This window comes from Crocuta crocuta, unplaced genomic scaffold (assembly GCF_008692635.1).
Source record: "Crocuta crocuta isolate KB4526 unplaced genomic scaffold, BGI_CrCroc_1.0 scaffold209, whole genome shotgun sequence".
Classification (NCBI taxonomy): domain Eukaryota; kingdom Metazoa; phylum Chordata; class Mammalia; order Carnivora; family Hyaenidae; genus Crocuta; species Crocuta crocuta.
The window spans coordinates 900,730-914,769 of NW_027551566.1; the positions used below are offsets into that span (position 1 = coordinate 900,730).

The 14,040-nt window shown below is 49.2% G+C and overlaps 1 protein-coding gene across 1 annotated transcript in view; it reads right to left on the minus strand.

Annotated features, from left to right (window-relative positions):
• Positions 1 to 5,572: 5,572 nt before the first annotated feature.
• PAX1 (paired box 1) overlaps positions 5,573 to 14,040 on the minus strand; it is an 8,817-nt gene continuing 349 nt past the window's right edge. The window contains exons 2-6 of the mRNA XM_077750218.1: positions 13,739 to 13,893; positions 13,017 to 13,646; positions 11,328 to 11,470; positions 10,580 to 10,802; positions 5,573 to 5,664 (exon numbers count right to left, since the gene is read on the minus strand). Of these exons, the coding sequence (XP_077606344.1) occupies positions 5,573 to 5,664; positions 10,580 to 10,802; positions 11,328 to 11,470; positions 13,017 to 13,646; positions 13,739 to 13,893 (1,243 nt within the window). The remainder of the gene's footprint in view (positions 5,665 to 10,579; positions 10,803 to 11,327; positions 11,471 to 13,016; positions 13,647 to 13,738; positions 13,894 to 14,040) is intronic.

Sequence of the window (14,040 nt, forward strand, 5' to 3'; positions counted from 1 at the left end):
ATTTCTTTTTTTTTTTGTTTGTTTGTTTTTTTTTTTAGTTTCACAAGTTTTAGGTTCCGATTAAACTATTTTAAAAAATTAGCTTCTTTCAATTCATTCAGATATCTCACTCATATTTTCCTCCAAGAGATTTGTTGTTAAATCCAAATCATCTAGTTGAAGAATTTTCATTTTGTTTTGTGTTGTTTTGGGTAAGAGAAAATCTTAGGAAGCTAAAACCACATCCATCAGTAACCAGGAGAACTCCAAACAGTGAAAGTTGTGTGGCTGGTAAGAAACTGAAGATAATCCATTGGTCAATATATCTCACCAGAAAAAAAGGAAATAAAGTGTTACAAGATGGAAATGTAAGTTAAGAACTGAATTAACACTCGTCAGCTTATTGCAACCTTAAGAAGAGAAAAGACAGCGGAGGCAGCCCAGGTGGTTCAACTGTAGTGCAGCTGAAATTCCAACACCCATGAAAACTGTAATTGGGATTCCTCTTTTGGATTTGGCCAGCCCAGAAACAGATGTGTGTTCCAACCAAGATCACAGACTGCTTCTCCTGGAGAAGAGCTCTTTAGAGTGAAACAGAGGTTTTAACCAGTTTCAACTCCAAAGAAGAGACTTCCCTAAATTGAGTATAATTGTTCCAAGTGTTTAGAATTCCCAAGTTGGATTCTGACTAAATGTGTGGTTCTCACTGTAATGCCTTGAAAAAGAGACAATGTGATTCCTCCTTGCTCTGTCAAAGAAGAAGAAAAGGAAGAAGAAGAAGAAGAAGAAGAAGAAGAAGAAGAAGAAGAAGAAGAAGAAGAAGAAGAGGAGGAGGAGGAGGAGGAGGAGGAAGAAGAAAAAGAAGAGGAGGAGGAAGAAGAAGAAGAAGAGGAAGAGGAGGAGGAGGAAGAGGAGGAGGAGAGGATGGGGAGGAGGAATCCAAAAACAGATGTGTTTTTTGTTTTGTTTTGTTTTGTTTTTAAGTGGAGATTCAATCATTTGGCCAGAACTATCTCAGTCATGGGACATTTCTTCAGAATGAATGTGGCTATAGTTCAGACAGCAAGGTCAAGGTGAAGAGTGAATACCATTTTGTGCATAATTCCTGCCCATTAAAAGAAGAAACCAAGTGTTTCTCATTACATAGCCTGTCTGGATGCACAGGCCTTTCAACTGAACTCCTCAGACACATTTTGGCAAGATTCTAAATTCATATTACCCAGCATAACGTAGAGCAGGTAGAGTTTCTTTTGAAAAGAAACCCAGGCCAGTGTAATTCTAGCTAGGGAAGCTGATGCCAGGAAACCTACCAAGTACTTTAACTTGAACAGCCATTCAATTAAATGAATCCCATCCTCTAACAGGAGTCAAGAAACAAGCAAATGGGGAAATACAGTTGTCCTTGAGCGAGGTTCATCTGTAAGGAGGCTAAGAGATTCCAAGCAGATTTGGGGCGGGTAGTAAGAAAGCCTGTGCCAGTACTGGATATTTACATTTTATTCCCAGCCAGTATTTCTACCCCACCCCACTTCAGTCTTTCTCTCCTGACCTAGAGAGATGGACTCCCTTCAAAGGAAAGGAAAACTGCATTTACTAGCCCCTTGTAGCCCCTTCAGTAATCTATAAAACAAGTCAGAATGTCTTCGGGAAGGACAAAACTCTGTGTCTCTTGTCTCTCGGTCTCTTTCCTATTGGTTTGCCAAAAAGCAGCCACCTTTCTCAGAGAAGTTATTACAATCCATTCTAAGCACTTCCTCCAATAATGAATGCAACAAAATCCTGCCTGTATTCATTTAAAGCACAAAGCTGGCCCTCTTTATAAATACTCTGTTTTTAATAAACCCTATTGATATGCATCCATTCAGGAGAATAAAGTGAATAGAGTGGAGCTGAAGCAGCTGGTATGCAAAGATCAGATCTCCAGACCTTATCGGTGTGTATAGAGCCCAGATCTCTGGTGTGCACAGTTAAATAGCACATACACAAAAACTGAAATATTCTGCTGTCTGCGTTTTTGTTTCCTGGAAGGATTCATAAAAGACTGGGGGCACCTGGGTGGCTCAGTAGGTTAAGCATCCAACTTTGGCTGAGGTCATGATCTCACGGTTCATGGGTTCAAGCCCCACATTGAACTCCACACTGTCAGAATCTCCACTTGAGATTCTCTCTCTCTCTCTGCCTTTCTCCCACCCGTGCTTTCTCTCAAAAATAAATAAACTTTAAAACTTAAAAAAAAAGACTGTAACACTGTTCACCTTTAAGGACAGAGATGAGGATAGGAAGAAACTTACACTTTTCATTTCAGTGCTTCTGTACTGCTAGAATTTTCTAACAATGTACATATATTACTTTTGTTCATTCAAAAAAAAAAAACCCGAAGGGTTATTTGAGTGATTATGTCTTTTCTCTTTGTTTCCTTCTTAATGCTTCTCTGTATAAAAAAGGAACATTATTCTTAATTTAAAAAAAAAAAGACAGGTGCTAGAAGAAAGAAAAATTGTGCTTGGGGAGTGATTGTTTCTTAAATTCTTGTGCCTGACATGATACTACATAATTTTTTCCTAAGTCTCCTGCACCTCCACAGATCCATAGGCACAGAAACCAAAATTGCTATATTCCAATGGGATCCTCTGGAAAAAAAAAAAAGTTTAAATGCTGGGTCCCCCATCAGTCATTAAAATGACTCTCCTATCCTCTATTAACAGCAAAATCATCTCCAGGAAGATTAAGCAATACCAGTGCTAGTCTTCCTCCAGGCCAAGTCACTGTGGGTGTCACTGCACTGGATGGTGCATTTCAGAGATGAGAATATGGAAGCTGAGAGGTCACAGGCCTCCTTTGGTTACACTACAGTGAAGCACGGATTTAACCCAAGCTCACTGGGACTTCCCATGGCCTGAGATGTCAAGAGAGAAGGGATGTCCCTGCATATCCCACATCCAATGCTTAAGCCTGCAGGCACTCACCCCACAGCCAAAGAACTCTGAAAGGCCCACCTCCAGCCACGAGATATGGAGAACCACTGGGGACAGATTTGGAAAGTGCCAAATGCAGGTGGCATTTATGACATAGGTATCTTCCATCTTTCTTGAGTCGCTTTCCCCAGCTTTTTCATCCTTAACTCTGATCAGCACAAACACAGAATGGAAAGTGTCTGGGAAATGGGAATGATGGCAATTTGGAGACAGGCTAAGTACATAGGATAGTGTTTCTTCAGAGATGTCTTCTTCCTGGGAAAGCCCATCTTCCTCTTCCGGGCAGGAAACATGGACTCATGACAACTGCAAATGTGTAAAGCGCATCTAAGTACATGAAAACTCACAGAGAGGTCTAGTGATTTGAAAACATGCTTCTTTTTCTTACTTTATTCCTAGTATCATTTCATGCAGCTTCTCTGCAGGAAATGCTGGCACAGAAGGATGAGGACCCCAGTCTCAAAGTTCAAGCCCCAATCCTGGCCCTCTGATGAGATGGTGTCGCCTAGTTTTTGTCCCCAAGACTTGCAATTTGTAGCTCGCTGTATGGTCCAGAGAAAAGAAACCAAATAGCTAGTCCTCAGTCATCCTACCTATAAAATGGATTTTTTTTAAAGACAAGACCCCTTGAAAACATGGGAAAAGACGTTTGTTTCTCCATGAAAAATAGCAGATATTCTTTTGTGATTAATACCTTCAACGGGTACAATTGCAACAAGACGCAATAAAAACCATCTCTTCACTTGCCCCCTGTTAATCCAAACAGGCAGATCCACTTACAAGCAAAACCTTCAATTCAAAAATCTCTTCCATTCATTTGAGAAAGCCAAACACGGAAAGGAATAACAAAACAATTAGCCAGAGACCCCTGTGTAGTTAGAAAACCCTAGATTGTTCAGCAGCCTGGGATAATTTTCTTTCCCTTTCAAAATGTTAGAAATGTTCTGAAAAAGTCCCCATTGGTGCTCACTGTCTTTTGCCCACTTTACTCCTCTCAGAATTAGCTTCCTTTTAGCATGATCTCTGCATAGTGCCTCTGTGCCTGGAGCTCTCTGGGACAAATCCTTGAAAAAGCTCCTCCTTCACCTTCTCTACCCCCTGCCCAACCCAGGCTGTGAGTGCTAATGAACAAACGAGTAAAATAACTCCATCTTCATAGTGTTCGTGCTGGAAACTGAGCGGCGGGAGTAGGTGAGCTGGACCTACACAGCACTGCAGACTGGACACAGACTTGCTCACCCTTTACAACGCATTCTTCAGATGCTCTCCTTTATTCAAAGGCAGCCACGTTGTACAGGTGATGCCACACTCTCACCAATAACATTTTTAGAATGACAACAATTGCAGTTTTGCGTCCAGGGTCCCGCCACCAGTGCGCCTGAACTTGGAAGCAGTTAACAGCTCTTGCATCCAGCTCTACAAGACATTTTCTGGATTTTCTGACCCTCATCCCCTTGCAAACCAGAAGCCAGATTGCACCTTTGTACCAGGAAGCAGTTGGTGGTTTAAATTAACAAATGTGCTGACCCCTGAAAACCAGAAACAGTGCTGGTGCTGATGCGTTTACATTGTGTCAGATTCCCTCCCATCAGTTGTGGAGGGGCAGGAAGGGGCAACTCCAGGGCATGCAGTTTTCCAACTAGAGAAAATACCAATGGCCCCAGTGCCCCCTACTCCTACCCCAATCTTCTTTGGGGACACATCATCTCGGGGGAAAGCGAAGAGAAGCTCAGTCAGTAGGTGCAGAGAAAATACAGATTATCAGACAATATCCTGGGGGGAAAGAGGGGACAGGACAGTTCGTCCGAGTTTTGTTTGGGTTCATTAATATTAAAATATAAAATAAAGGCTATGCCTCTCTGTCCATAGGGTTCTGGACCCTTTCCTTTGGGCTGGGGGGCTCCAAGAGGTGGAGACTAAAAAGTCCCAGCTGCCCAAGAGGGATGGTCAAGGAGCCCAATCTGGGGCTCTCCCCGGAAGGGGTGTGGGTCAGGGACACAGGAGGAATGAAAAGAAACGGAGTCATTGTAAAAGAGTCTGAAAAGACAAAGGGGAGAGGAGCACAGCAAAGAGGGCACCGTGGCGCAGAAAAGGGAGGAGAAAGGGAAGCAGGGAAAACGGAGGGGAGAAAAAGAGAACAAAAGGGAGGCCGGGAAACAAGTGGAAGGAAAAGAAGACTAGGTGGGATGGAAAGGGGAAACCGAGACCGAAGGGACGGGAGGGAGAGAGGAGAAGGGAAGAGGGAGGAGGGGAGGGAAGAGAGAGGGAGGCAGGGCGCCTAACAACCCTGGGAGAGGTATGAAAGGACACTTGAGGCTGGCCTGGCGAGGGAGGCCACGTAGGCGCAAGGATCGGGACGAGGGGGCCACAGTCTAAAGCCAAAGTTCAGAAAAGCCTAAAACCCCTGGCCGGTAAAAGAAATGTGGCCGCCGGGCCGGGGGGCAGAGCGAGCTCTCGGGGCCAACGAGCCCCCTCCGTGCCGACCCCGGGCACCTCCTCTGCGTGTCCAGGGTCCTGCGCGCGCTGCGGGGACTGCAAGGCCGAGCCGCGCGCCCCGGTCCTCCCGCCGGTCCGCTACTTGCTCCGGGCTCGGGGTCGGGCTCCGGGAAGCGCTGCCCCTAGGAGGTCGAGGCCGGGATGGGCAGTCCGTGTAAGCCACTGAGGCTGTCCGGGGCCTTGCCGCCGGGGCTGTGCGGCTTCCGATCGGCCACTGCGGGAGGAAGCACAGGGGCGTCGGGTCACTGGTTGGCGCCGCGCAGAGCCGAACACAAGGAGGCCCGGGACCTCCGCAAATGCGGTGACAGCGTGAGAATCCGAGGTTGACACCTTAAGGGTTTGTAATAAGGAAGCAGCGACGCGCACTCTTCCAGGGCCCCACGCGCCCGCTGGCGCCCACCATTCCAGGTCCCCTTAAGAGAGCCACTCTGGAGCACAAATTTGGCCGTTTTGCAAACGCTCCCTGACCGCGGGTGCACTTGCATTTGCCTCACACCCTGTCCGTAAAGGAGACGACCCGCGCGGGTCTGCCCTGCCGACCCGTGCACCCAGGGGCGAGGGAAGGTTCTCAGATGCAAGACCCGCGCCACCCTCCTCCAATGGCCACCGTAACCCCGGCCGCGTGCGCAAGCCCGAGGGTCCTCCCAGCGCGTCGGGTCCGCTGTCCCTCCAGCGACCCGGGGCGCTAGCGGCGAGCAAGGGCAACCTAGCGGAAAGCGGGTCACCAAAGCAGCCCCCGGTGGATGGCCCGCGGGCGCCGAGATCGCTACCACACAGGAGGCGGCCGTCTCCGTTCTGCCCCAGCGGCCTGGGGATCCAGCTGCGATCCCCACTGCGGGGACCGCACGCCCCGGGGCCTCCGGGCCTGCGGATTAGGTGACAGTGGATTTGCCGGATCAGACTGCATTCTGCGTGTTGCTCTGTTATTTAGGGTTTTGGGAAGGGGCCCAAGCTCTGCCTCGGGAAACCGGCAAAGTGACGGCACGATTGCGCAACCACTGTTTTTCCTTTCCCAGCCTCCGGCCGTTCAGCTATTCCTGCTGGAGGCACAAATTGTTTATACCTAAAGGCGCCCATTTTCAGCTTTTTTTCCCCCCACCCTCCTTTCAGTGCTTTTTTTAAAGGGGTAGCTCGAAGCGCGTCAGTTTGGGACAAGGGAGAACTCCGGCTTGTTTTCCGCTGCAGCTGCCGGCAGCACCCTGGTCCCAGGCGCCGCTTGCTGTGGCTGCGCAGAGCTGGGCCGGATACCCCTTTTGGAGGGACGGGGACACACACACACACACACACACACACACACACACGCACGCACACACACGCGCGCGCACATCTGGTTTCACAGAGGTTTTGAAGGGATCTAAAGACCTTTCCAGGACACAGTGATCACTCTGCTCTCCCCGACTCTCCGCTCTTTCCTAAACACAGTTGTGTCCGCTCAGGCTGTGAGGCTTATAGACCCTTGCTTTCCACCTGTGCGCTCCCTTCAAGGTGAGGACCTGTTTAGAACACATCAGAGGAGGAGGAGGTTTCTCAGCTCTGGGCCAGTTGCCTTTGACACAAGCAAGAAAATGAACTGGTTTAAAAAAAAAAACAAACCACCCACCCAGGAGCCCAGAGATAGATTCCACCCCACTTTGGGGGGGGGGGGGCAACTCCTCCAGCTGCTGCCTTTTTAGTTCTGTCCACACCAGGCCCTCCCCACAAGACCTTTCCTTCCCCCTTTTCCCACCCACAGGGCCCGGGCGACGTGAGAGACTAAGTGGCTAAAGTCTCAGAGGCTTGAGCAGCCTTAGGCGCCCTGCAGGTTCATTTAATCTTAGGGGACAGGAATGGGGACAAGCGTTTTCAAAATACTGGGACTCTGGTTGCAGAGCCACTGGGACCATGGCTCCGGACACAGGCAGGATCTGGTAAGGGGTTTCCAGGGCAGGTCAAAGGAAACCAGGCTGGCGGCTGCTGGTCTCTCCCGCAAACACCTGCATCCCAGTGCAGCTTTCTGGCAAAGTTCGCTTTCAGGATCGATCCTTCAGGTACTACTGCCAAGCAGAGATAACTGGAACAAAGCTTCGAGTTATGTTTGACAAATACAAACAACATATTTTTTTGGAGAAAAGCAGTCTTATAGATTTGATATTCAAAACCTTAGTCTTTCCAAAGACACTATGGGAGGTATTTTAGAACCATGCGATTTTGATGGTTCTGTAAAACACACTGTAAATTGTAAATACCAATCATTTTGAGTGAACCTCTGGTGGCCCCTGCCACTTGTCTGGAGGCAGGGAAGGTATGTGTGGAGATCGTTGTGTCCTGGCTCTGACAAGAAAGTGGAGCTGTGGAGATTCCCAGAATATCAGGTCCCCTCCAAATGTAGAGGAGGTGGAACGTCCCCATTCTCTCAGGCCCCAAGAATTAAAGTTTCCTTTCACAGATGGAAAATGTAAACCATACTTTCTTGTCTACATAAGAGGGAGTCCAGCTTCACTACCCTTCACCAAGATAAAATTAATATGTTGCAATGCGTAATTTGACATTTGATTTGGTAACAGTTAATGTGCATTTGCACCTGATTGGAGAATGCATTGAAACATATGTATGTGTAGATAGATAGGTAGATACAGTATTGTGTGTGTTGTGCGTGTATGATCAAAAATATTTGCTTTTTACTGAGCATTCTTGATATTCAATTGCTTTCAGTACAGAAATTGTTGTTACTGAAAAAAATTCCTACCATTCTTCAAAACTGAACAGTAATTAATGATAGTAACTTGTCTTATAGGATAAGTTTCTTTGAAGATAATTTAAGTAATGAGAAATTAAAGAGAAATTAAAATTAAAGAGAGAAATTAAAGGCAGTGATTCTTATTACTTTGTAATTTTTCAAAGACCAGTGGGGGTTGGAGGAGAGAGGGGAAAGGGAAGGTCTTTGAAGTCAACTTTTCTGCCAGTGAGAAAAAGGGTAAAACTCCATGACCCAAGTAGGCATGTAATTCTCATTATTTTTATGTTCCTGTTCAAACACTAACACTTGCAATGCCAGCTTGAGAAATCATTTTCGATGATAGGCCTGATTTATTCAATGATCCTTTACCTAGATCTCTAAAGAACTATGGGGGTCAGGAAATTAAGGTATTAATAACTAAGGTAGCTAATTATTGCTGTGGATTTTGAAAATGGGTGGGGTATTTCATAATAAGAAGCAAATTACTGGCAAAAAGGGATGTGAATACCAGTACCACTCAAAGGCTCTGTATTTCTAAAAGAAAAGTACCTTGAAAAGAAAATCAGCCACCAACAAATCCCTCCACCCATCAGCTAGAATTAGTTTAGAATTCTGAACTGTACGTTTTACCTTTGGATTGTTACCTACACATCATAATTTGTTTCTAATGTAGAGTTTTAAATGTCTCAGGACAAAATAGCTCCGTTAGCAAACCAAAGGCATTATTCTGGAGATAATGAGTCCTTTTTCTGAAGTCTTCCTTCTCCCTGAGATCAGCCCAGGGAAAATCATTTAAATTTGTGGATATACTTTCCTAATTCAAATGAACCTGCTTAGTTAAATGATTTGGGTAATGAAGAAAATTCTGTTTCTATTCCTAATTTAGCAGATAACCTCCAGTTGCTGAGAAAACAGGAAGATTCAAGACCAAGAACAAGACACTGAGCAAAGCAATCACCATGAGACCCCCCCACCCCCATCTGCCCTTACATGTAAAGCTTAAAGGGATTCTAATTCTCAGTTTCTGCAATTTATACCCCAAGATGTTTGTGCTCTAAAAAAAAAGTGGAAACAGCAATTTTTTCCTCCACTTGACTGTTACTGATGACATATTAATCTTTTCTCTCTCAGTTCATGCTGTTGATCTCACTGAAACTATATGAAAATAAAGCTTTTTGCCTGCATGTCACAAAGAAGGACTTCTGCCTTGGCAGATGTGTGGCAGATCAGATGGTAAAGATCCCTTTGTAATCTGGAAGATCCCTCTGCCTCACACAGCCCTCCAAGTCTGTGCTCAGTCAAGAGAACTCTTTCCTTTTCTAGGGTTGTAGAATTATAGATTTCTAGTGCTGAGAACCTAAATGCTGTAAGGTGTGAAATTAGCATATCCAGCCCTTCATTTGCCAATAAGGAAAGGAGTCTCAAGAGCAAGTGAGCTTTTCCCAAGTTATAGGAAAAAACAACACCCAGAAGACAGTGTAAGAAGATACCCCTCACTGTTGGCCTTCAATTAAATACCTCAAATCTGTTAGGGGACTTCTCAGAGTGGATTTATGGACAGAGAGGAGAAAGGAGAATTTCCAGCTGCATTTTCCACCAAAAGAAGGATGCTAGATCACACAGAATTCAAGAGTCTAGACTTGGGGATACAAGACTGAAATGTTCTCTCCATTCCCAAAGCATGTGTTTAAGGAAATGAATCAGAGAAACCAAAAGAGAGAGAGAGAGAGACCAGGGGAAGGAAGGGAGGGCAGAAGGGAGGAAAGAAGGAAAAAGAAAAGAAAAGAAAGGAAAAGAAAAGAAAAGAAAAGAAAAGAAAAAAGGAAAGGAAAGAAAAGAAAAGAAAAGAAAAGAAAAGAAAAGAAAAGAAAAGAAAAGAAAAGAAAAGAAAAGAAAAGAAAAGAAAAGAAAAGAAATAGGAGGTGCCTGGAAGAATCCAGCTGTAGTCCACCACAGGAGGCAAAGCTCTGCAAGCCACACAAAAATGAGCCTGAAGGTGCTTCTGGACCCTTCTACAGATGGAAAATTTGAGAAACAGAAAGAAACAATAGCTTGGTCAAGGGCACTAAACCAGGTTGGAACCTAGGCGTCCTGTTTGCCAGCTGACCCTCTTCTGTTTCTCTCCCTACAATTCAGGAAGGAGAGTCCTGAGGCCTCTCAAACTCTGCCTGCCTTTTCACCGACAGGGCACACACCTGTTAGAAATTAATCTGCTCCAAGAAGCTACACATTTAGGAAAGATTTATGCCTGGGACCCCACTCCAGCTCTTCTCTCTCGCTCGCTCGCTCTTGCTCTCGCTCTCCCTCCCCCCAACTTCTCTCCATCCCTCTCACCAAGACCCAGCCCACACTCCTACACCCTTCCTAACTCTAGGGGCATTCATCAGACCCTCTCCCCTGTGTCGCCCCTCACCTTCCCGGCTGGGATGCTTGAAGGTCATCGCTGCCGCCAGCTCCCCGCCGTGCACGGTGACGCCGGCCCCGGGAGGCGCCAGCGGGGGGCCCTGCGCTGGCGGCCAAGGCGGGCCCGGGGCGAGGTAGCCACCGGCCGGTGCGCTGTACACGCCGTGCTGGTTGGAGGCCGGGTAGGCACAGGCCGGGAGGAAGCCGCCTACCGCAGAGAGGCCAGACGCCGACTGTGAGGATCGAGAGGGACAGACCGAGAGGGACAGACCATCAGCAGCAGGCAGTCCTACCGTCTGCTCCCGCAGGCGCAATTACCGAGCTAGGACATCCTCATTTCCCCCAGCTATTGCCTCAGTTATCCTCACGCTAAGCCTGGCCTCTAATTTTCTAAGGAAGGACTCTGGCAAAGTGATGTCCCCGTAAATTGTTATAAATAATAGTAAGAGATTAGAGGGTCACAGATTTCACCAAGCAGGATTTAGAAGGGAGTCCTCTACCATCTGTGTTCTGGGTTCCAGCTTTTTTAAGTAAAAGTATCTTGGCAAGAAGCAAGGCAATCTCCTGGAAAGTCAGCCTCTCCAAACTAGTGCGCTTGAGAAAAGGAGAGAAATCTGTGGCTCAGACTCTCGCTGGCCCGGCAGCCAGACAGATCGACACGTTCCCCGGCCTGGGGGAGTTTTCTCTTCTCTTTCTGCCCCCACCACCAACCCTCCCGCTCCCCCAGAAGACTCCTTTTTCCCCTGTCGCTCTGCTACCTGAGTGTATTTAATGTCTGTGTCCAAGGCAGGTTTCTCGAGACCATTCACTGCGGGGGTGGCGGGGAAGGCCGTGCGGTTCACGCCAGCCCAATCTTCCATCTTGGGGGAGTAGGCGGCACCTTCACTCCCAGCCAGGGCCCCTGCGGGGACACAGGATGGATTAGAAGGGGCATTCCAACCTGCGCTGGGCACACGCGTGGCCCTCGGGCCCAGACGTTTCCACACAAGCCTGCAAGCATTCGGCCGACGGTCCTCCGGAACACCTGAGATACTCAAAAGCTCAGAAAGTGATTGGAAGCGGAGGGGCGGCCGAGCACCAAGTTTCGCTTTCACTCCTAGCAAGGCAGAGGGCAGAAAGGCCCGCTCTGCGCTCCTCCCAGACTTCGACCCGCTTCCCACAAAATGGGAAGTCTCTGCCGGGAGCTCGCCCTCAATGGCGAGGGCTGGGCTTGCTCGGCTGAGGCGCCTTTCCTCTGTCCAGAGATGGCACCCGGAGTGGTCCAAGTTCACATCCACAGCGGGTTTGTGACAAATATATAGGGTTCTTCGGTCTCAACAAGCATCTAGAAGGAGACGCAGGACTGCCTCCGGAGACCTACCAAAACACAGCGACCCGCGTGCTTTCAGGCGCATGTCTGCTCCTCGAGCACGTTGTGTGCACGGGGGACCAAGAGAAGACTCCAGATCTGAGCGCGAGCCTGATGAGGTCACCTCCCAACCAAATGCCCACTGATCCCACCAAGGGGAGTTTTGGCTCCAGCAGGTGGCCCAGGCTGGGTTTGAATTGGGGAGAAACAATTGTGCTCGACCTCGGAGGACATCCTAAGGCATCTAGGGCTAAGCATTCAGTTTCCTTCCAGCCGTCCCTCCTCTCTCTTGAGATGAGATGAGCTTTGCTTTTTACCCCCCTCCTGAGTCTGCTCACCTAAGAGCACGCCTTTCCCTGGTCTGCTGTTGGGAGAAGAGGACAGTGTGAAGAGACAAGTCTTCCTGAGCCCCAACCAAGGCTGCCCTAAACCTCCCTCCCCCCTCTACTCCCTCCCACTCCTGCTGAGAAAGAGGAACAACACTTTGCTAGGTTATAATTGCAGGCAAAGGGCAAATTCTTGTGACTTTACCCCCCAGGATGGCTGCAGCCCTGGGGCTCCTATAAATGAGATCCTCCTAGCTCCAGGAGCTGCAGAGCCACTGGGCCAGCTGGAGATCTAGGCCACTTGACAAGACCGACCAGACAGCCCCTCTTTGGCTTTTACTTAAAAGAGCCTTTGGGCCTGAGAGAAACAGAACCCTCTAGGGTATGATGAGGGAACCCAAAAGATCGGGATCATAAGAAAGGGTCGCAGAATTGACTCTGCGGTTTGTTTGGCTTAGATCTGGTGATAGGAGTTTGCATACTTTTTGCAAGAATGAAAAAGCGCAGTTTCAGGCCTCTGAATTTGTGGTCGGCGATTGCTCTTCCATTTGGGAAATATTTTCCATATTTGTCATAAAAAGTTCAAGATGTCCAAAGACTCCCACAGAAGGCGCAAGACCCTCAGTCTCCCTGGCCAGCCCTGAACCCTCCCTTGAGCCATAACCAGTCGGAAGAGGATGGCAAGTGTGACCCTTCACCCGCATGTCCGCCTGCCCCCCCATCTCCCAATTCTGCCCCTTCCGGGAACGAAACGGAGGGTCGCGGAGACTGACCTGTTTGCTCCATAAACGTCCGGATGCCCAGGATATTGCTGACCGAGTGCGCCGAGGGCCAGGAACGGGGAATGCTGACGTGGCCTGCGGTGCCCGGGACCCCGTGGTGGCTGCCCATCTTGGCTCCCGTGGGCGACACAGGGCTGGGATAAGGGTACTGATAGATGTGGTTGTAGGGCAGAGCCGGCTGCGGCGGCGGCTGCTTGCTCGCCTCGTAAGGCCCGGGCTGAGCCAGACTGCCAATCTTATTGCGCAGGATTCGACTGATGGAGCTCACAGAAGGCACGTTGTACTTGTCGCAGACGCCGTCGGCCAGCAGCCGGTCTCGGATCTCCCACGCAAAGATACCAGGGTCGCCCTGCTTGTAGTCCCGGATGTGCTTGACCACGTTGGGGGTAGTGACACGGGGTTTGCTGCCCCCGATGGCCCCGGGCAGGATGGAGCCTGTCTCGTTGTAGCGCGCCAGGATCTTGCTCACGCAGCCGTGGGATACGCGAAGCTGCCGGCTGATGTCACAGGGTCGGATGCCCAGCTGCGCCAGCTCCACGATGCGCAAGCGGATGGCGTTGGGCAGGGGGCGGCCGTTGACGAACACGCCGCCCAGCTGGTTCACCTCACCGTACGTCTGCTCTGCGGACGCGCCGGACGACAGTAAACAGGGGGGAGAGAAAACACCGGCGGGTTAGCCAAGAAGGGTGGCCACACCAGGAAAGGGGCCGCACCAGGCGCGCCTCCCAAAGTGACCCGCGGGCGGATCTTCAGAATATGCGAGCAAACGGACTGCGTCCGGGCTCTGGAAGTGGGGACCCGCGTAGGGACAGCGGTGGGGGACGCCGCGCGCTTCAGCCCTGCGAGCCCTTTCTCGCCTTTGACGCGTCTAATCAGAACATCCCTTCCTGTGACACGCCAAACTCCTCCACCCCCAACCCCCGAGGGTTGGGGGCGTGAGAAGAACGCGACTCCTCCGGGACCCGAGACCTGCTCTCCCAGGGAGTGCAGCTGAGAGGGAAGGGAGGCGCCGGGA